At 41.5% G+C, this 18,814-nt stretch overlaps 1 protein-coding gene and 1 long non-coding RNA gene across 3 annotated transcripts; both read right to left on the bottom strand.

The window, feature by feature from the left end:
* Positions 1-5,965: 5,965 nt before the first annotated feature.
* LOC123180273 (RRP15-like protein) lies at positions 5,966-11,629 on the bottom strand. 2 transcript variants are annotated; one of them, XM_044592261.1, is made up of 8 exons: positions 10,994-11,629; positions 10,795-10,896; positions 10,617-10,698; positions 10,488-10,507; positions 9,864-9,921; positions 8,825-8,895; positions 6,398-6,490; positions 5,966-6,310 (listed from the first exon to the last, which is right to left on the bottom strand). In XM_044592261.1, exons 1-8 carry the CDS (start codon positions 11,441-11,443, stop codon positions 6,251-6,253), a joined length of 936 nt encoding a protein of 311 aa, XP_044448196.1. In that variant the 5' UTR covers positions 11,444-11,629; the 3' UTR covers positions 5,966-6,250. The 2 variants fall into 2 exon arrangements, with proteins under 2 accessions (XP_044448196.1, XP_044448197.1); XM_044592262.1 differs by having other exon boundaries at positions 8,825-8,892; positions 10,994-11,628.
* A 3,773-nt stretch (positions 11,630-15,402) lies between these two features.
* LOC123180272 (uncharacterized) lies at positions 15,403-18,463 on the bottom strand. The gene is made up of 3 exons (XR_006490841.1): positions 18,312-18,463; positions 17,953-18,029; positions 15,403-17,841 (listed from the first exon to the last, which is right to left on the bottom strand). It is a non-coding gene; the product is annotated as an uncharacterized lncRNA (long non-coding RNA).
* Between the last annotated feature and the right edge of the window lie 351 nt (positions 18,464-18,814).

Here is an 18,814-nt window from a genome sequence, read left to right as displayed (position 1 = left end):
ACTCTAGTGCAAGTGGGAGACTGAAGGAAATATGCCCTAGAGGCAATAATAAAGTTATTATTTATTTCCTTATATCATGATGAATGTTTATTATTCATGCTAGAATTGTATTAACCGGAAACATAATACTTGTGTGAATACATAGACAAACAGAGTGTCACTAGTATGCCTCTACTTGACTAGCTCGTTGATCAAAGATGGTTATGTTTCCTAGCCATAGACATGAGTTGTCATTTGCTTAACGGGATCACATCATTAGGAGAATGATGTGATTGACTTGACCCATTACGTTAGCTTAGCACTCGATCGTTTAGTATGTTGCTACTGCTTTCTTCATGACTTATACATGTTCCTATGACTATGAGATTATGCAACTCCCGTTTACCGGAGGAACACTTTGTGTGCTACCAAACGTCACAACGTAACTGGGTGATTATAAAGGTGCTCTGCAGGTGTCTCCGAAGGTACTTGTTGGGTTGGCGTATTTCGAGATTAGGATTTGTCACTCCGATTGTCGGAGAGGTATCTCTGGGCCCTCTCGGTAATGCACATCACTTAAGCCTTGCAAGCATTGCAACTAATGAGTTAGTTGTGGGATGATGTATTACAGAACGAGTAAAGAGACTTGCCGGTAACGAGATTGAACTAGGTATTGAAATACCGACGATCGAATCTCGGGCAAGTAACATACCGATGACAAAGGGAACAACGTATGTTGTTATGCGGTCTAACCGATAAAGATCTTCATAGAATATGTGGGAGCCAATATGAGCATCCAGATTCCGCTATTGGTTATTGACCGGAGACGTGTCTCGATCATGTCTACATAGTTCTCGAACCCGTAGGGTCCGCACGCTTAACGTTTCGATGACAGTTATATTATGAGTTTATATGTTTTGATGTACCGAAGGTTGTTCGGAGTCCCGGATGTGATCACAGACATGACGAGGAGTCTCTAAATGGTCGAGACATGAAGATTGATATATTGGATGACTATATTCGGACACCGGAATGGTTCCGGGGGTTATCTGATATATACCAGAGTACCGGGGGGGTTACCGGACCCCCCCCCCCCCGGAGGCTATTGGGCCTCATGGGCCCAATTGGTGGAAGAGGAGAGGCGGCCAAGGGGCAGCCGCGCGCCCCTCCCCCCCCCCCAAGTCCGAATTGGACAAGGAGGGGGGCGGCACCCCCCCCCCCTTTCCTTTCCCTCTCTCTCCTTCCCTCTCCTCTCCTAGTCCAACAAGGAAGGGAGGGAGTCCTACTCCCGGTGGGAGTAGGAATCCTCCTGGCGCGCCTCCTCCTTGGCCGGCCGCACCTCCCTCCCCCCTTGCTCCTTTATATACGGGGGCAGGGGGGCACCCCAAAGACACAACAATTGATCGCTTGATCTTTTAGCCGTGTGCGGTGCCCCCCTCCACCATAGTCCACCTCGATAATACTGTAGCGGTGCTTAGGCGAAGCCCTGCGTCGGTAGAACATCATCATCGTCACCACGCCGTCGTGCTGAGGAAACTCTCCCTCAACACTAGCCTGGATCGGAGTTTGAGGGACGTCATCGGGCTGAATGTGTGCTGAACTCGGAGGTGTCGTGCGTTCGGTACTTGATCGGTCGGATCGTGAAGACGTACGACTACATCAACCGCGTTGTGCTAACGCTTCCGCTTTCAGTCTATGAGGGTACGTGGACAACACTTTCCCCTCTCGTTGCTATGCATCACCATGATCTTGCGTATGCGTAGGAATTTTTTTGAAATTACTACGTTCCCCAACAGTATGGATGGTTGGTAAAGTTCTTATAGCATCTTGACCTACCCAGCCGAACTAACGGGGTATTTTGATAGGGTCTTATTGGTGGAATTACCAATGGAGTGGATCTTGCTAGTTTTTTTATAGGTGAGGAAATTAAATATGTAGGGGTGTAAGTCCATCCAATAGAGATAGGTTGAGGAGAAATAAAGGAGAAAACTAACCTTGCAAATCGGTACTTTGCCTTCCTCGATGCACACACCATAGTAAGCAATATGAAACGAGTGACTTGATACTAGACTAAAATTAATGATCGATAAAGTTTCCGGTGAGCTACCCAAGGAAAAAGTCACAACAAAGAGACTCTTAGACATTGACCCACCAGAGGACGAATAACTTCATGTCAATGTCAACTGCCCAAGCCTTTTATATAGGGTCAGGCTTTTCTATGCGGATGATACATAGCTCATTCTTATTTGTGTTACGGTTTTCCTATTTTTGTGGGTTATTTGTTGTGTGCCTGCTTACTGGAGATGTGAATTTGATATCCATAGGCATAGAAGGCATTAGGAAGTTTCAATAAATCGCTAGAATTACAACATGCACGATATCGGCTGCAGTCGCTGCTTCCTGGTACAATTTATGATGGGTGATAGAGGTTCTCAAATCAAAAGGAAACTAAGTGTTAAGAGTGGCTGCCACTGCTTCCTCGACTACTGGTGCATTTTTCTATAGGCAATCAGGATGGGCGCCATAGTTAGTCATTTGTGTATATGTGCAGCTTAAAGTTTGGTCTTAGCGAATCATGCAGTGGCTAGCTGGTCCCCATGTTTGTTAATCCTGAGTTATACATTGTGAAATCAAATTTCATACAGCTATTCTAGTTAAAATTCTCTGTATGTCAGATAAACCTCTTCGTACAAACTAGCAGGATTTTCAACAAGAAATCGATGCAGCACCAAAATATCAGGTTTGTCTTGATGCACTACAAAGAATTCTGGGCAAAACAATTGTATTCGTTAAGTTGCGACCACAGTTTTGCAAGAATTTGTTGTGATACAAAGGATGAAGAGAAACTAGAACTACAAGGTTTGCATGTAGAAATCTTGGGCTCTTGGATGCATGCAATGAAACCTAGTAAACGAAAATCACATCAGAGACGCCATTCTTCCCCTCTCCAAAATATTACGCTCTTGGATGCGTCCAAACGCACCAACAGCCTGCCATTCCCCCCTTCAGAATGTAGCCCCTCACAGCCAACCGTACAATAGATTTTGTTTCCTATTCATCGTCAAAAAAGTTGTCCAAAGGGACCTCACTCGGTTTAGCCACATCAGAATCCTGCCCAGTAAACAAAACATTAGTTAAATATACAGGTGCGTGTGTCGTTGTACTCGCACAAATAATGCTATATCCATAGAATTTTTACCTGTGCTTTATCCGAGTCCTTCAATTTGGAACCAAGCATGTATGCGTCACGTAGAGGGGCCCAACCTGGCTCATCTTCACTTTCTCCAATATTCTAGAAAGCAGAACAATTATGAGTTACATGCACAGAAATCCAAGTAAAGTTCAGTTATATATGCAATACTGTATTAAAATATGTTGTAGAAACCTGCAGTTCAGCTAATTAATTACTCCAACCAGTGAAGCAGCTTAATTGGATAAACCAATGATCCAACTTTTTTACTACTGTTAGGCTGGTCACAATGGGGAGGAACTTAGGAGTAACATCACACACTCCAATACAACTTTGCTTATGTGGCACATATTTAATGAAGAGAGAGGTGATTGTGGTAACTAGCTAAAATACCGGAACATCACACACTCCAAGAAACAATGAGTCTATAACCTAATAAATACATCGTTGCATGACACTACATAGATGTTCCTACCCACTATGGAGGTAGTAACATAGTCTAGGGAAGTGTGTAAGTTACTAGCTTATGTTCTTGCCCATTGTGACCAGCCTTAGGATCCCCTGTTCACACGATGATTATGGTAGGTATCCTAGTATTTATCCCCCAACTACTCGTATATCCTGCAGCTTTTACTGTCTTGTAGCTCATGGCAATCCTCGTTTTTCAAAAGTGCTAGCCTCAATAAATTAGACATAGTGTTCAAACTCCACTATGCCACCACGGTCACATTCATACGCAAAAGAGAAGGGGTGCGCAACGGGCTTTGCTTTAATGTTTCATTTACTTTGTACACCGAATAACTAGTTTCAAAATCGAGTCTTGCTTGAAGTTTAGTGTGACTGCTTGATACACTAGCGATGATGACTTCCATTGTCCACAAACTTAATCGGACAGCACAACATTAATACCTAGTACCATAAGCCCCTAAACTGAAGGGGATGGACTTTTAGTGGAGAAAGAATTAGGTATAACTACCTTTGAGAACTTCGAAGATCCCTGGCCTTATTGTCCATCCTCCTTCGTTAGATGGTACAGAGTGTTTTGCCAAAGCTGCTAGGACAAACAGGAAACCAATCAACCCATTTGGATATCAGTATAGAAATGGTTGTGAGCATCAAAACTGAACACAAAACATAGGCATGATGGTGTGCTAGCATCAAAAGAATTATAGCATGTGACATCTCCAGCTGTTTTCAGTTCTAATTGATTTTCAAGTTTGTCTGCAAATTATCAAACAAATGTACATCTACTGTTCTTATAGTCAAACCAATGATTCAGTGAAACATCAAGCTGTCATATTCAAACCATCTAAAATGTAAGCAGTTACTCCCTCCGTTCCAAAATAGATGACTCAACTTTATACTAACTTTAGTACAAAGTTGAGTCATCTATTTTCAAAGTTGAGTCATCTATTTTGGAACGGAGGGAGTATATGCCTCTCCCAACACTTGGTCATTCAGTTGCCCATGAAATGGTGTGGTATTTATAGAGTAGAAAGCAGACATGTATCATGTCCATTGCAACTCTAACTAACATCAACCAGAGCTTTGAAGCTCCGGACTGCACCCTAATTAGCTAAAGGCTTGATAAACTAGAGTCCAGGTCACCAAATTTCATTGTTCACAAGTTCCACTCTGCAATTGAGATGTTTGAAACGAAGGTTGCACATAATTCTTTTCAAGCTTGATTAAAACAACTACTACTCTTACAAGACTTTCAAAATAACAACACCCGCGTCACCAATTTATATGTCATATTGTCATGACATGGGGTCATGGGTGCATGCAGATATTTCATTCTTGGATACAGATTGGAAGTAGAAAGGCAAGAAGAGGCAGTTAACATGATTTGCACAAGGCTCTCAAATAGCAGCAAAAATGGATAAAGATAACCAGATGGTAATACTAGTGACTAACTAGCATTTCATACAACAAATTGTATTTCAGACTACTGTTCTGTCTACAAAGAAACATGTTTTATTATCCAGTGAACAGATATGGTTGACTGGTTGGTAAAACAAAAGAAACATGTTTTCGAGATAAATCACCTCTTGTATGAATGGTTGGTAAAGTTCTTACAGCATTTGACCTACCACAAGGCTAATAAAGTTAATGATTGATGAAGTTTGAGCTGAACTACCCAAGGAGGAAGACACAAGAGATTCTTGGCCATTGACCAACCGGAGGACGAATAACTTTATGCCAATGTCAACCGCCCAAGTCTTTTATATAGGCTGATGCTTTTCTATGCACAGGATAAATAGCTCATTCTTGTTTGTGTTACAGTTTTCCTATTTTGTGGGCTATTTGTTTTGTACCTCCCTACCGGAGATGTGAATTTGATACCCATAGGCACCATGAATTTTCAATGAATCGCAAGAATCACAACATGCGCGAGCAGATTGGCTGCCGCTGCTTCCTGGTACATTCTCTGATGGACGATCATGATGGGTGATAGAAGCTCAAATCCAAAGAAAAATTAAGCGCTTCCTGGACTCCAGGTGCATTTTCCCGCAGACAATCAGGATGGGCGCCATAGTTAGTCGTTTGTGTATATGTGCATCTTAAAGTTTGGCCTTAGCAACGCATGCAGTAGCTAGCTGGTCCCCATGTTTGTTAGTCCTGAAAAACCTATTCCAGTTACATTTTGGAATCAAATTTCATACAGCTATTCCAGTTACAATTTGTCGGTATGCCAGAACAACCTCTTCGGACAAACTAGTAGGATTTCCGATTTTCAACAACAAATCATTGCAGCATAAAAATATCAGGTTTGTCTTAATGCACTAGAAAGAATTCTGGGCAAAACAATTATACTCATTAAGCTGTGACAACAATTCTGCAAGAATTTTGTTGTGATACAAGGATGAAGAGAAACTAAAACTACAAGGTTTGCATGTAGAAATCTTGCGCTCCTGGATGCATGCAATGAAACCTAGTAACCGAAAACCACATCAGAGACGCCATTCTTCCCCTCTCCAAAATCTTGCGCTCTTGGATGCATCCAAAAGCATCAACCACCCTCCATTCCCCCATTCAAAATGTAGCCCCTCAGCCAACCATGCAAATAGATTTTGTTTCCTATTCATCATCAGAAAAGTTGTCCAAAGGGACCTCACTCGGTTTAGCCACATCAGAATCCTGCCCAGTAAACAAGACATTAGTTAATTATACAGGTGCATGTGTTGTTGTACTACACAAATAATGCTATATCCAGAAGATTTTTACCTGCGCTTTATCCCAGTCCTTCAATTTGGAACCAAGCATGTATGTGTCACGTAGAGGGGCCCACCCTGGCTCATCTTCACCTTTGCCAATATTCTAATAAGCAGATCAATTATGAGTTACATGCACAGAAATCCACAAGTTGAGTTATATATGCAACACTGTATTAAAAATATGTTGCAAAATACTTAGAAACCTGCAGTTCAGCTAGTTAATTACTCCAACCAGTGAACTAGCAGCTTAATTGGATAAACCAATGATCCAGCTTTTTTTTACTACTGTTATTAGGATCCCCTGTTCACCTGATGATTATGGTAGGTATACTGGTATTTATCCCCCAACTACTCGTATATCCTGCAGCTTTTACTGTCTTATGGCTCATAGCAATCCTCATTTTTCAAAAGTGCTAGCCTCAATAAATTAGATATAGTGTTCAAACTCCACTATGCCATCACAGTCGCATTCATACGCAAAAGTGCTAGCCTCAATAAATTAGACATAGTGCTCAAACTCCACTATGCCATCACAGTCGCATTCATACGCAAAAGAGAAGGGGTCCGCAACGGGCTTTACTTTAATGTTTCATGTCAAGTTGCACTGTGGCAATTGTTTCCAGGTATCAGCTTACATGTTCCAACCATGCACAGTTTCATTTAATTTGTACACCAAATAACTAGTTTCAAAATCAAGTCTTGTTTGAAGTTTAGTGTGACTGCTAGATACACTAGCAACGATGACTTCCATTGTCCATAAAATTTAATCGGACAATGCAGCATTAATACCTAGTACATAGCCCCTAAACTGAAGGGACAGACTTTTAGAGATTGTTTTGACAGAATCCGTTTAAATAAAACTGATTTCACCCCGAGGTTGTTAGAGCGAACTGCGAGTACTCAGGGGACACTATGAGAGGGCAAGCAAAACAATTGTGGACTAGCACGGGAGAGACTCTTGATTGGTGAGCGGAGAACTGATTTCTATTGCCAGCACTTGGGCTGTATTTATAGTACAAGGGAGGGTCGGTTCCTGAAGTTTAAACCGACTATGGCTGCTAGTACAAGCAAAACCTGAATTTACTACTACCTGTCTACATACATTCACTTCCTTACTAAGAGAGCTCTACCTGACTATCCTGAAATGCTGCTGGGATAAGATAACCTGCTCCTAGCAGCATATTTTGACTTATGTTGCTGCGTTGAAGAGACTTCTGTTGACAGCATTTAACCCACAGAGGTTAGCACAAACTCTGTTTGCATATCTTAGTCAATCCGCGGATTACTAGAAATTGTTTCGCCTAAACTCATAATTTTACGTTTATGGAAAATCGACTAATAATCATTTTTACAAAAACACATTCTCTCATGAACCAACAAAAGCCAGTTCAGGATAGTTTCTTGCCGTGACATTAATGCCGCCGCCATGAAGGTTTGTGCTGCCCCTTGCCAGTCATCGTCTTGCAATGATTACTCATGGTCGCCGTCGACGCTTCCCCCCTCCGCCACTCTCGGCCCTCGGCCAAGGTCGCCGACACTTCCGCCCGACGACATTGCCGGCCCTCACCCATGGTCGCCGCCATCGCTTCCGCCCCACGCCACTGCTGGCCCTTGCCCCGCCCAACAACATTGCCGGCCCTCACCCATGGTCGCCGTCATCGCTTCGGCCCTACACCACTGCCGGCCCTCGCCCATTGTCACTGGCGATGCTTCAGCCTTACAAGGCTATGCCACTGTCAATCCTCGCCCATGGCCACCAGCGCCACTTCCACCATCCGCCACAGCCGGCCCACTCCCATGGTCCTCGTCCAGTAACTACAGTTTCCATGTGAATCTGCTGTTTTGGCTGCCGGTGGAGGATTCATACAGGCAAGCTACAGTTGAGGAGATCGAATCTTCCTACCACAGAGCAGCCGGACGACGTGACAATAGCTCCAGGGAGTCCCTTGCTGGATGTTGCTGACCAACAGCAACGCTAATGCTACTTCCTACAGTTTTCATGGTGCTGCTCTCAGGTCACTGCGGAGGATGGAGAGGACATCTTGCTCGGGCAAAGCTGTGACTTCGATCTCAGCGAGATAATGGTGTCAGCAGGAAGCAGCTGCTTATCGCAGCGGCCTCACAATCAGAAACATAATGCAGTATTTCTTCAATAGCATCATCAACATCATGCTCGGCCAAAGCTGTTGCAAGCAGTTGACGATCACATGTGTGTCCGTTGAGGGAGAGAGAGTTAAGGGGGAAATCTATTTAATACTCTCCCCGATATTTGAAGTTTTTAAGTCCAAACGAAGTATCCTATAAATCAGCTTCACCAAAACAACAACCTAAAACTGGTTTTCCTAAAAATCCTCTTAAAACTGGTTTTGCTAATACTTGTTCCAAATACTAGTTATCCAAACAATCACTTAGTGAAGAAAGAATTAGGTATACATACCTTTGAGAACTTGGAAGATCCCTGGCCTTGTTGTCCTTCGCTAGATGGTACAGAGTGTTTTGCCAAAGCTGCTAGGACAAACAGGAAACCAATCAGCCCATTTGTATATCAGTATAGAAATGGTTGTGAGCATCAAAACTGAACGCAGAAGATAGGCATAATGTGCACAATCATGGGTCAATATGATGGTGTGCTAGCATCAAAAGAACTATAGCATGCGACATCTCCAGCTGTTTTCAGTTCTAACTGATTTTCAAGTTTGTCTGCAAATTATCAAACAAATGTACATCTACTGTTCTTACAGTCAAACATCAAATCGTCAAATTCAAACCCTCTAAAATGTAAGCAGTTATATTCCTCCCCCAACACTTGGTCATTCAGACCTCTAACAAACATCAACCTGAGCTTTGAAGCTCCAGACTGCACCTAATTAGCTAAAGGCTTGATAAACTATGAGTCCAGGTCGCCAAATTTCATTGTTTTTCATAAGTTTCACTGTGCAATTGAGATGTTTGAAAAGAAGATTTAACATAATTCTTTTCAAGCTTGATTAAACAACTACTACTCTTAGAAGACTTCAGAAATAACAACACCCGCAGTGCCAATTTATATGTCATATTGTGATGACACGGGGTCATGGGTGCATGCTGATATTTCATCCTTGGATACAGATTGAAAGCAGAAAGGAAAGAGTAGGCAGTTAACATGTTTTGCGTAAGGCTGATCTGTTTCAAACAGCAACAAAAATGGATAAAGATAAACAGATTGTAATAGTGGTAACTAACTGGCATTTCATACAGCAAATTATATTTCAGACTACTGCTCTGTCGAACAAGAAACATGTTCGATCATCCTGTCAACAAATTATTTGGGTTGTCCCATGCCCACTAATGTTTTTCTTTTCCAGATAACTAATAAACAGCGATAATACAAAGTTTGGCCATCGATAAATTAGAAGTCTAAAAAAGTAGGCGAAGGTGTCAAATGAATCTTAAAATATTGGAGGAAGTCAATAGCATTGAAAAGGAAAAGGTCATACATTTGACATCTTTACTTCTTGATGGATTCAAACCTTTCCTAGTCTGTCGCTTGCTCACCTGAAAAAGAAACAAATTTTAAGACTTACTAGTTAGGTAACACGATTCTTTTCCAAAGTATGTACAAAATAGAGTGCAAGAGAATATTAGGAAAGAACCTAAATGTTCCAATAGGTTTCAATTCTTAAGGATTCCAATAAAGTTAATCAAGTAACATACACCAGAAGAATTCATAAGGATTCAAATCCTCCAAAACCCTAATGAAATTCGCTTGAATCAAATAAGCCCATAGTAGGTAAGTAACTAAGTGTGGAACTAATTGCAGCTTGAACTAAGCAAATCTCTTTCTCGAATATATCCAGGCAACTGAACCGAGTGTGATATGTATGATAGTTGCCATATGTTGTTCATTAGAAAGAGATGGGAAAGGTATCATGGAGCCCCATCCAAGTCTTAGGAAATAACTGGCATTGCATAGCATATTTTGCTGAATGCCCAAAAATATTAGAACCACAAATTCACCTTAGGATGAGAATCCATGGAAGATCCCTAGAATGAGTAATTATATACACAACAAACAGAGCAACATATATGTCCAGCAGTTAAGAAAAGACAAGTGTGCTTACCTCATTGAACAACCTGACAACTGCATCATCAATAGAGTACATGAAAAGATGTTGGAGAGCAAGGGGTGAGTTTGGAGAAGTTTGATATTAGACGCAAGCAAAATGATACAGTAGAAAACAGAGCATTACCTCCTTGGGTTGCAACCTTGATAAGCATCTTTTCTTTGTTGTCAATAGCATTCTCAGGTATTTTATGACCCTTCTGCGCAGCCTACATTTGCCACAAAACAAGAGGTCATGCCCTGAACACAAATGCATTTTAAGTGCATGGTGAATTAGCAAGCAAGTGAATTGAGGTGTAGCATACAAGGCGCTTCTCCTTGCGGGCCTCTCCCTTGGACTTGTGCTCGTCCGCCTCCTCGGCCAACTTGGCGGCGACCAATTTCTTGTCCGCTGACAGAATTGGACCCTGGTAACAAGAAGAAAAAGTGTTAGCCCCCCTTTTATGTTATGCATCATCATGACAGAAATGTAAAAACGTTGAGAATTAGGGGAGTGTAACCAACCAGTGGGTTGTCGGCGAGCTTCTTCTCCATGATCTTGGTGAAGGCGGCCTGGAAAGCCCTGCAGCCTTCCTGGAACATGGTGACGGCCTTTTCTCCGTCGGACTCCCCGCCGGAGCTGGAGGCCTCCTCCTCGGACGAGGGGGCCTCTTTGAGGTCATCGTCGCCATCGGGAGCAGCATCACGTTGCTTCGGCGGCGGCCGTGGCTGTGACCTTCGTGGTCGGACTTGGGGGGCGTCGTCGTCGTCGTCGGAGTTGTAGTCGCGGGCGCGCTTCTCGAGCAGCTTGAGGAACTTGGCGCTCGGCTTGTGGCGGCGGCGGGTGCCGTCGTCGGGGCCCTTCAGCTTCTTGTTCTTCTTGTTGGGGTTGCCCTTCCCCTTGTTCTTGCGCTTGTGGGGGTTCCCGGCGGCGGCCGCGGCGGCCGGTGCGGGTTGCGCGGGGGCGTCCGCCATGGATGGAGCTCGCTAGGGTTCGGGCTGTAGGTTTTGCCTCTCGGCGGCGGCCTCCGCTTCCTTTGCAGGTCAGTGACGACGGTCGTGGCGGCGACGTGCGGTGGTGGCTAGCCGTCGATGGTAGTGGCGGCACGCGCGCTCGCGCGATGGGGAATTGGGGACTGGGGATTTAGGATTTAGGGTTTATGTGCGGTAAGGCCGGATAGAGAAGTACTGTGTTACCATGGGCTGGGCTAAATGCAAAGAAATGGGCCGCTGCTAGTCCTGGGGGAGCAGTTTTTCAGGAAGTTTTTGACCAGTTTCTTCACATGTTTTTTTCCTGTTTGTTTCTGTGATGGTTTTGACCGGGTTTTTTCATGATTTTCCCCTGTTTGTTTTTTGATGGTTTTGGACATTTTTCGCGTGGATTTTTTCCTGTTTGTTACTGTAGTGGTTTATGTATCTCTTTGACCGTCTTTTCTCCTGTTTTATGTGTTTCTTCATTGGTTTCTATGGGTTTAAAAAAAATAAACACGTGTCTATTTTTTTTCAGTGCACATTGTATATTTTTTATACACAAGACATTTTTTACACACATTGAACATCTTTCAAATGCCTGATGTACACTTTTTTAGATACATGTTTTTGAACTTTTTAAAATATGTGTTAAAAATTTTAAGTAAATGTTCAAATGATAACAGATAGTTTATGTAACTAGGTGAACATTCTTTTCACATAGTTTACATATTATTATTAAATGTCAACAAAAAATTGAAATATTGAAAAAAAGGCCACTTATATTTTCTTCAATTTTACGCAACATTTTTTAGTTAAGTGAAATATTTTTTACACTGTATAAACATCTTTTTCATATGTACAATATTTTAAAGTCGTTAAGAAAATTTAAGTTGCATCAATATGTTTTTAACACTGAATAAACATTTTTTAATCTCACAAACATTTTTCTGAAACGTGTAACCATTTTTATGTACAATTTATTAATACCACTAACATGTTAAAATGTTTGTGAACATTTTTTAGCACTGGATAACATTTTAAATATAAATATTTCTATTTATATTTTATGATATTTAGAATATAAATAAAATTATAAAATAACAAAATTTGAAACAAACGAAGCAACATCCCACTTAGCTATGTTTCTTGGGCCGGCCCATTCAGGGAGCACTGCACGCAACACTGCGCTTGGGATCGTTGTAAGCGGTACATAGTTGCGCCTAGGTACACTAGTAGAAACCCATTTTTTCAAAATAAATTCAGATTTTTGTATCCAATAGAGATAGAGGAAACTGTTTGGACTATGTGGGTTTCGGTTCGGGAAAAAGAGCTGACCCTTCGTGTTGGTTCCCCTATGATGAGTCAGGTCGGGTCGGAGCCTAGCTCAGCATAGGACAGGCCGGACCGGATGCCTACCATGTTCTGTTTGCTGAACCACGCACTAGCCTATACATAAACTAAAAATGAAATCATCCGCAAGATTTATACTACTTAAGGGTATGGAAGCGATCCTAAGAGCATCTTCAGCTTCTAGAAGAAAAAACTTTCCCAATAATTATCTATGATGGCTTACTAATAACATTTTTGCGGGTTTAATGCGAGTAGACATAACTCTAATATAAAAATTCACCTGGAGTACAAAGCATCCCTAACATAAATAATTTTGCATTGAGGCCCTGGACCATCGGACGACCACTACTACATGGTAGTAGCGGGCGCCATTGTGGCTAAGGGCATGGCCGCACGCATTGGTAGCGCACTCATGCAATGGGGGATTGGGGAATGGGGATTTAGGGTTTATGTGTGGTAAGGCCGGATGGAGAAGTACCGTCTTACCCTAGGATGGGCTAAAAGCAAAGGAAATGGGCTGCTACTAGTCCTGGGGGAGCACTTTCTACCAAGTTTTTAACCAGTTTATACACATGTTTTTTCCTGTTGTTTTTTGTGAAGGTTTTGCTCAGTTTTTTGCATGATTTTTTCCCTGTTTGTTGTTTGATGGTTTTGATCGCTTTTCACGCGGGTTTTTTCCTATTTGTTTCTGTTGTGCTTTATGTGTTTCTTTCACCGGCTTTTCTCCTGTTTATATGTTTCTTCATTGGTTTTCTATGGGTTTTTAAATTATTTTTTCAACACATGACTATTTTTTTAGTACACATTGTATATTTATTTATACACGTGCACATTTTTTTATACATGATAGACCATTTTTAAATACATGATATACATTTTTTCAAGTACATGTTTTTTTTAAATGTGTGTTAAACATTTTTCAAAGAAATGCTGAAACATTTTTATATGATACAAGATAATTTATTTAACTAGGTGAAAATTACTTGTACATTGTATAAATATTATTTTAAATATCACCAAAAAATGAAACACTTGAACGTTTTTAAAGTGCCATTTATATTTTCCTGATTGTTGCGAAATATTTTTCATTACATGAACATTTTAACGAAATGGGTGAACAATTTTTATGTACATTTTTAATGCCGTTAAAAAATTGAAAGTTGGGTGAATATTTTTTTAACACAGAATAAAAAAATAATGTAACGAAGATTTCTTTTGAAACATGTGAACATTTGTTATGTACATTTTTTTAATGCTATTAACATTTGAAAATTTCCGTGGACATATTTTAGCGTTCATAAAAAAATTGAACACTACATAAACAATTTATATATAAATATGTATATGTTAGGATATTTCAGAATATATATATATAATTATATAGAAAAGGAGAAAAAAGAAAAACAAACGAGCGAGCGAAACAACATCCTACTCAGCTATGTTTCTTGGGTCGACCAATTTAGGGAGCGCTGCAGGCGACACTACGCTTGGGATCGTTGTAAGCCATACATAGCCGCGCATAGTTAGAAAGTTATTTTTTTCGAAAAGATCATCGGACGATCACTACCGCCGCCAGAACGAGTCACGGTGTGTCGTTGTCCTTGCTCCTATACCGGAGCTGGCCTGTCCTTGTGGATGACACCCGGAAAGTCTTCATGCGTGTGTCCGTAAGGACCAATGCCCTCGAGCCGTAGCTATCGCCATTGAACCCTCGAATCGATTTGAGGTGTTGGCATCTGATCTCACCGTTGCACACCTACAACGAGAAACCCTAACCTCATTGTCCCAGGGAGACAGGCGGATTCTACACCAGAGCTCCTTCGACTTTATCCTAGCGGACGAATTCGAAAAGGAACGAAGCCCGGAAGACCAACTCAAAGATGAAGTATCACCATTCGTCCGAGCGCCGCCCCTGCGAGGACTAGAAAACCCTTGCCTAAACAACTAGCCGGAACCGAGGCATCAGGGTTCCCCTCTCCTCCACCAGCCATCGGAGTAGCAGGCAAAGGGTGGGGGTGAACCACGGTAGGCGATGAAGCTTTGAGGGTAGGAGAACTTTACCCTAGGCACAAAGGCATGAGGGAAAGGAAAATATGCGTTATTTTTCTAGTTATGGGGATGAATGATTTTGCAGATTGCCGATGATCATTTTTCTAATATCAAATCTAACATAGGCCCGCAACTTGTCAATGAGAAATCTCTCTCTCTCTCTCAACGGTGGCATGACAGCAGGCGGCCGTGGTGACGGGCGGCAACACGAGGGATTTTTTAGATAGTGGTGTGTATTGGGGGAATATGGAAGAGGGCCAACTCCTCTCGTAGATGGGCGACCCAAATTTTGGCTAACCAAACCCATGTTAAACTAGAACATAAAGGCGCGTGTTGCCGCACCCGTCCATCTTGAGAAATAAGCAATATAGATGTTTAAAATTTGAATAGTTCAAGCTAAAAGTGGTCCACTGATGTTGGTGTTTTCACATTCATGAGTACAGAGTATGCAAACATGAACATACAATATTTTATCTTGTTGGGTCAAATAAATTTCAGTGTGATATTGAAAATTTCAGTATCATCCTTTTTATTTGACGATGCAGCTACCAAGCACGTTGAAATTTTGCATAATAACATAACCCTGAAAACAACTGCACAAACTCGTAGCATGGTTCTGGCACATTTCAGGTACAAGTTACATGCTTCATTTCACATAAAAGCTAAAAGATTGCATAAAGATTTTATGGTTTTCTCAAAATAATAGTACTTGACAATTTCCCACCATCCTAAGAATCAATTGATACGTGTTTTCCTCCTTTTCTTGACATGGTATCACAATAGAGAAATCATAGGTGGCCGGACGTTCAAATCATAGTAAACCTCAACATGACATTGCTTGTTCTTCTTGAGCTGTGATATCTTCAAATCCTAACTCTCCTCTTTAAACTCTGATTCTGTTTTTAGTGTATAGCCTGAATCCTTTGCATTTTTCCTTTTAAACCTCAGAAGTAGATATCTGCACCGCCACCCAAGGTTGAAACATTAATCGTTGTACTTATCGATATTGTACCATGAATGCTGACATCCATCTTGCAACCACTATTGTTCTTCTTCTCCCTACTTAGTGCTTTGTCAAACATCTCAAACCTACAGGTTTGACATTCAACTATCATGTACCAACACAACATAAAGCTCGGAAGAAGATGCACAAAGTAAAGTTATTATCTACTCCCTCCGTCCGGAAATACTTGTCGGACAGATAGATGTATCTAGATGTATTTTAGTTGTAGATACATCTATTTTTATCCATTTCTCCGACAAGTATTTTGGGACGGAGGGAGTACTAAGAAGATCACCCATTGGCAGCTGCAAGAACCACGACAAAATGGCCCTAGTCCATGGTCTACACTAAGCTCCTCCACTTGATGGAAGGATTATTTGATATATATCACTACACATACCACAGCAGCAAAATCATAGTGTTGATTCTGCTTTTACTTTTCAATATTAACAATCAAAAGATGAAGCACAAAGAAACATAACATAGATACATAAATTATGGTTCACTTATTCATTGGCATATAAAATATAATTAGTGGGAAGAATATTGCCTGAAGGGACTATGGAAAATTAGCAGCAAGAACATCAGGCACATGTTTTCTTTTTAAAAAATGGTACAAAGGTTTCTATCTTATATATTCAAAACTGACCGGTGGTCACGATCACCAACCACAATGTTATCACCACTCTGTTATATACTCTTGTATCCATGACCAACTTCTTTCGGGCACTTCATCTCTGAAGTTCTTTTCTCACAAAACAAAATGTAAATATAAAAGAACAATTGTAAGGCTACATAATGTGTTGGAAGAGTCAAGCTCTCAAGCATGTAGTAAACAAAGAGATAATCGTGCGGTAGAGGTGCAGTAAGGGAAAAAACGTATGTCTTCACTCTTTAGTTGGGAAAAGCATCAAACAAAGGTAAATTAATTTTGGAAACCCCATTATGTAAAGATGAACTGTATTTAAAACATAATCTTCAGCTCCTCATAGTGCTCGAACAAAGTTGTCGACTTAGTACAGTCTACAGTGGCATGATGAAACTTTTTGGTAGGGCATAAAACATGATTATTACATGACATTCTTGGCATTACACTTCATTCTTGGAAGGCCCTGTGGACTATGCTCTGAATCTCAACCTATGATTTGCCAAAATAAAGAATGAAATAAGATGAACGATAAATAAAATAAGCATAGTGTTTTAAGTCAAGAGACGGTTAAGTAGCTAGCTTTTTATTTGTAGAGTAGTTAGTTTTTTGGTTTGATACTGTATGGGCTTGTTGTGTCCAAGTTCTTCTTCTAAACTTTCTCTTAATTAGTGATAGTGTTTGGCAGAGCTCCTGCAATTAAAATGCAAATGAATAATATACTCTGAGTATATTGCAGAAAATTCGAAACTCTTGATGTTCACATATAAACATATCTACATCAAAGAGAAAAAATTCAAAAGATGGGTTTCTGTTTTGGTGAGAAAGTGTAGTGGTGATTATAAGATTGTTTAAAAAAACAGTTCAATTTCATCGCTGCACCGTTTGGGTAGTTGCAAATCCCTTGCAACACAAGAGAAGGGGATGTCTTTTCGTGCCTAAACAAATGATCATCAGTACGTTCAGTAAATGTCCTGGCTTGCAACTACAGTCGAGTGCATATATATATAACTGTAAGCAATCTAGATTCTGCAACTTTACATTGTGTAGTACCATCATATGGAGGAATCTTTGGTTCTAGTCTACCAATCCTGAAAGATAATAAAATCATAAATGAAGAAATTTGAAAACAACATGCAGTGAACAACGTAGATGAAGAATGATTATTATTTCAACCAGCCAACCTAATTAAATATCTTTGACTTGCACATCAAACTAAAATGTTCAAGGATTAATCTAGACTTACCTGGAAGCCAAATCCCTACTAAATCATTTCGAGGGATCAAGCAAGAACTGCTTCTCCACAAGAAAAATCTAAAACCAGCAGCAGCTTGCAATCGATGCAAGATTAACCTGGTGCGAATCACTCAAATATGTAATGATCATGGAATTTGAACCACATCTAATATGGTGGCTTAAAAGTTAAAACTGAACCACACACACATATAGAGAGAGATAGCTGACCATTTACGTTTTGGAGATCGAGTCCATGCCTGCGTACCAGGAGAGGCAACCAATGCAGGGACCAGTTGCTGCCAAACCTACAAGGACGAATAGCAAGTTAAGTCTGTAGATATGAACTATGAAGACATGGAGGAGATTTAGTGGGAGGAAGATGGATGGTCGGCGAGAATGAAACTAAGCAACAGCCATGGCCGAGAGATGACGCGGAAGGCAGGAAGGAAGAGATGACGTGATGCAGGAGAAGGACAGCCGGCGATGGACGCCGGCGACGGGGGCGGGCGCCGCGCTGCCATGTAGGAGCGGTGCAAGACTGAAATTTAAAAAAAAACAGTAATGAAGGGGCTTCGGGGGAAGAGTACAGGCGGGTGGACGACACCGACGGGGAGTCAGATGCGCAGCAGGAATTTGCCGACGGCGGCGGCGCATCGCGGACGAGGCAGCGAATCGCCGAGGACGAAACGGCCGCGCATCGCGTAGGAAGGAGCTGTTCGGTTCGGGGGATAGCGCTGGAACCCGGACGGCCTGGCCTATTAGCGTGCGAATGGATGACCTGGGCCTTGGACGGCCCATTAAGGAGAGACACTCAAGCTCGTTCTGCGGAGCAGCAGCCCGCGAGACGGTGCGTCGAGCGTGCGGACGACCTCGGACGCAGCTAGATGATCTGGATCATAGGTCCGAAAATCCGACGGCTGAGAGAGAGAGAGAGAATTTATGTAGCCGAAAAAAATTCTACTTTCTCAGCACACCCAAAAGTCGATACCCATGTTTTCAAAACCAAACAAACGTAGAGATAACATACATAGTACTTCAAAACTGGAGTAGTTAATTCCATAATTGAACTTTTTCCTGCAGGGACTTGTTG

Source organism: Triticum aestivum, chromosome 1D, assembly GCF_018294505.1.
Source record: "Triticum aestivum cultivar Chinese Spring chromosome 1D, IWGSC CS RefSeq v2.1, whole genome shotgun sequence".
In the NCBI taxonomy this organism is placed as follows: domain Eukaryota; kingdom Viridiplantae; phylum Streptophyta; class Magnoliopsida; order Poales; family Poaceae; genus Triticum; species Triticum aestivum.
This window is presented reverse-complemented; position numbering and strand designations above follow the sequence as displayed.

Excerpts from the sequence above, each read along its gene's own strand:
- LOC123180273 (XM_044592261.1), bottom strand. The coding sequence starts at position 11,443 with ATGGCGGACGCCCCCGCGCAACCCGCACCGGCCGCCGCGGCCGCCGCC. Across the intron at positions 8,896-9,863 it reads AAGAAGTAAAGATGTCAAAT|CAGCTTTGGCAAAACACTCT; the intron begins GTATGACCTTTT and ends TGTTTGTCCTAG. Across the intron at positions 6,491-8,824 it reads GATCTTCCAAGTTCTCAAAG|AATATTGGCAAAGGTGAAGA; the intron begins GTATGTATACCT and ends TCTGCTTATTAG.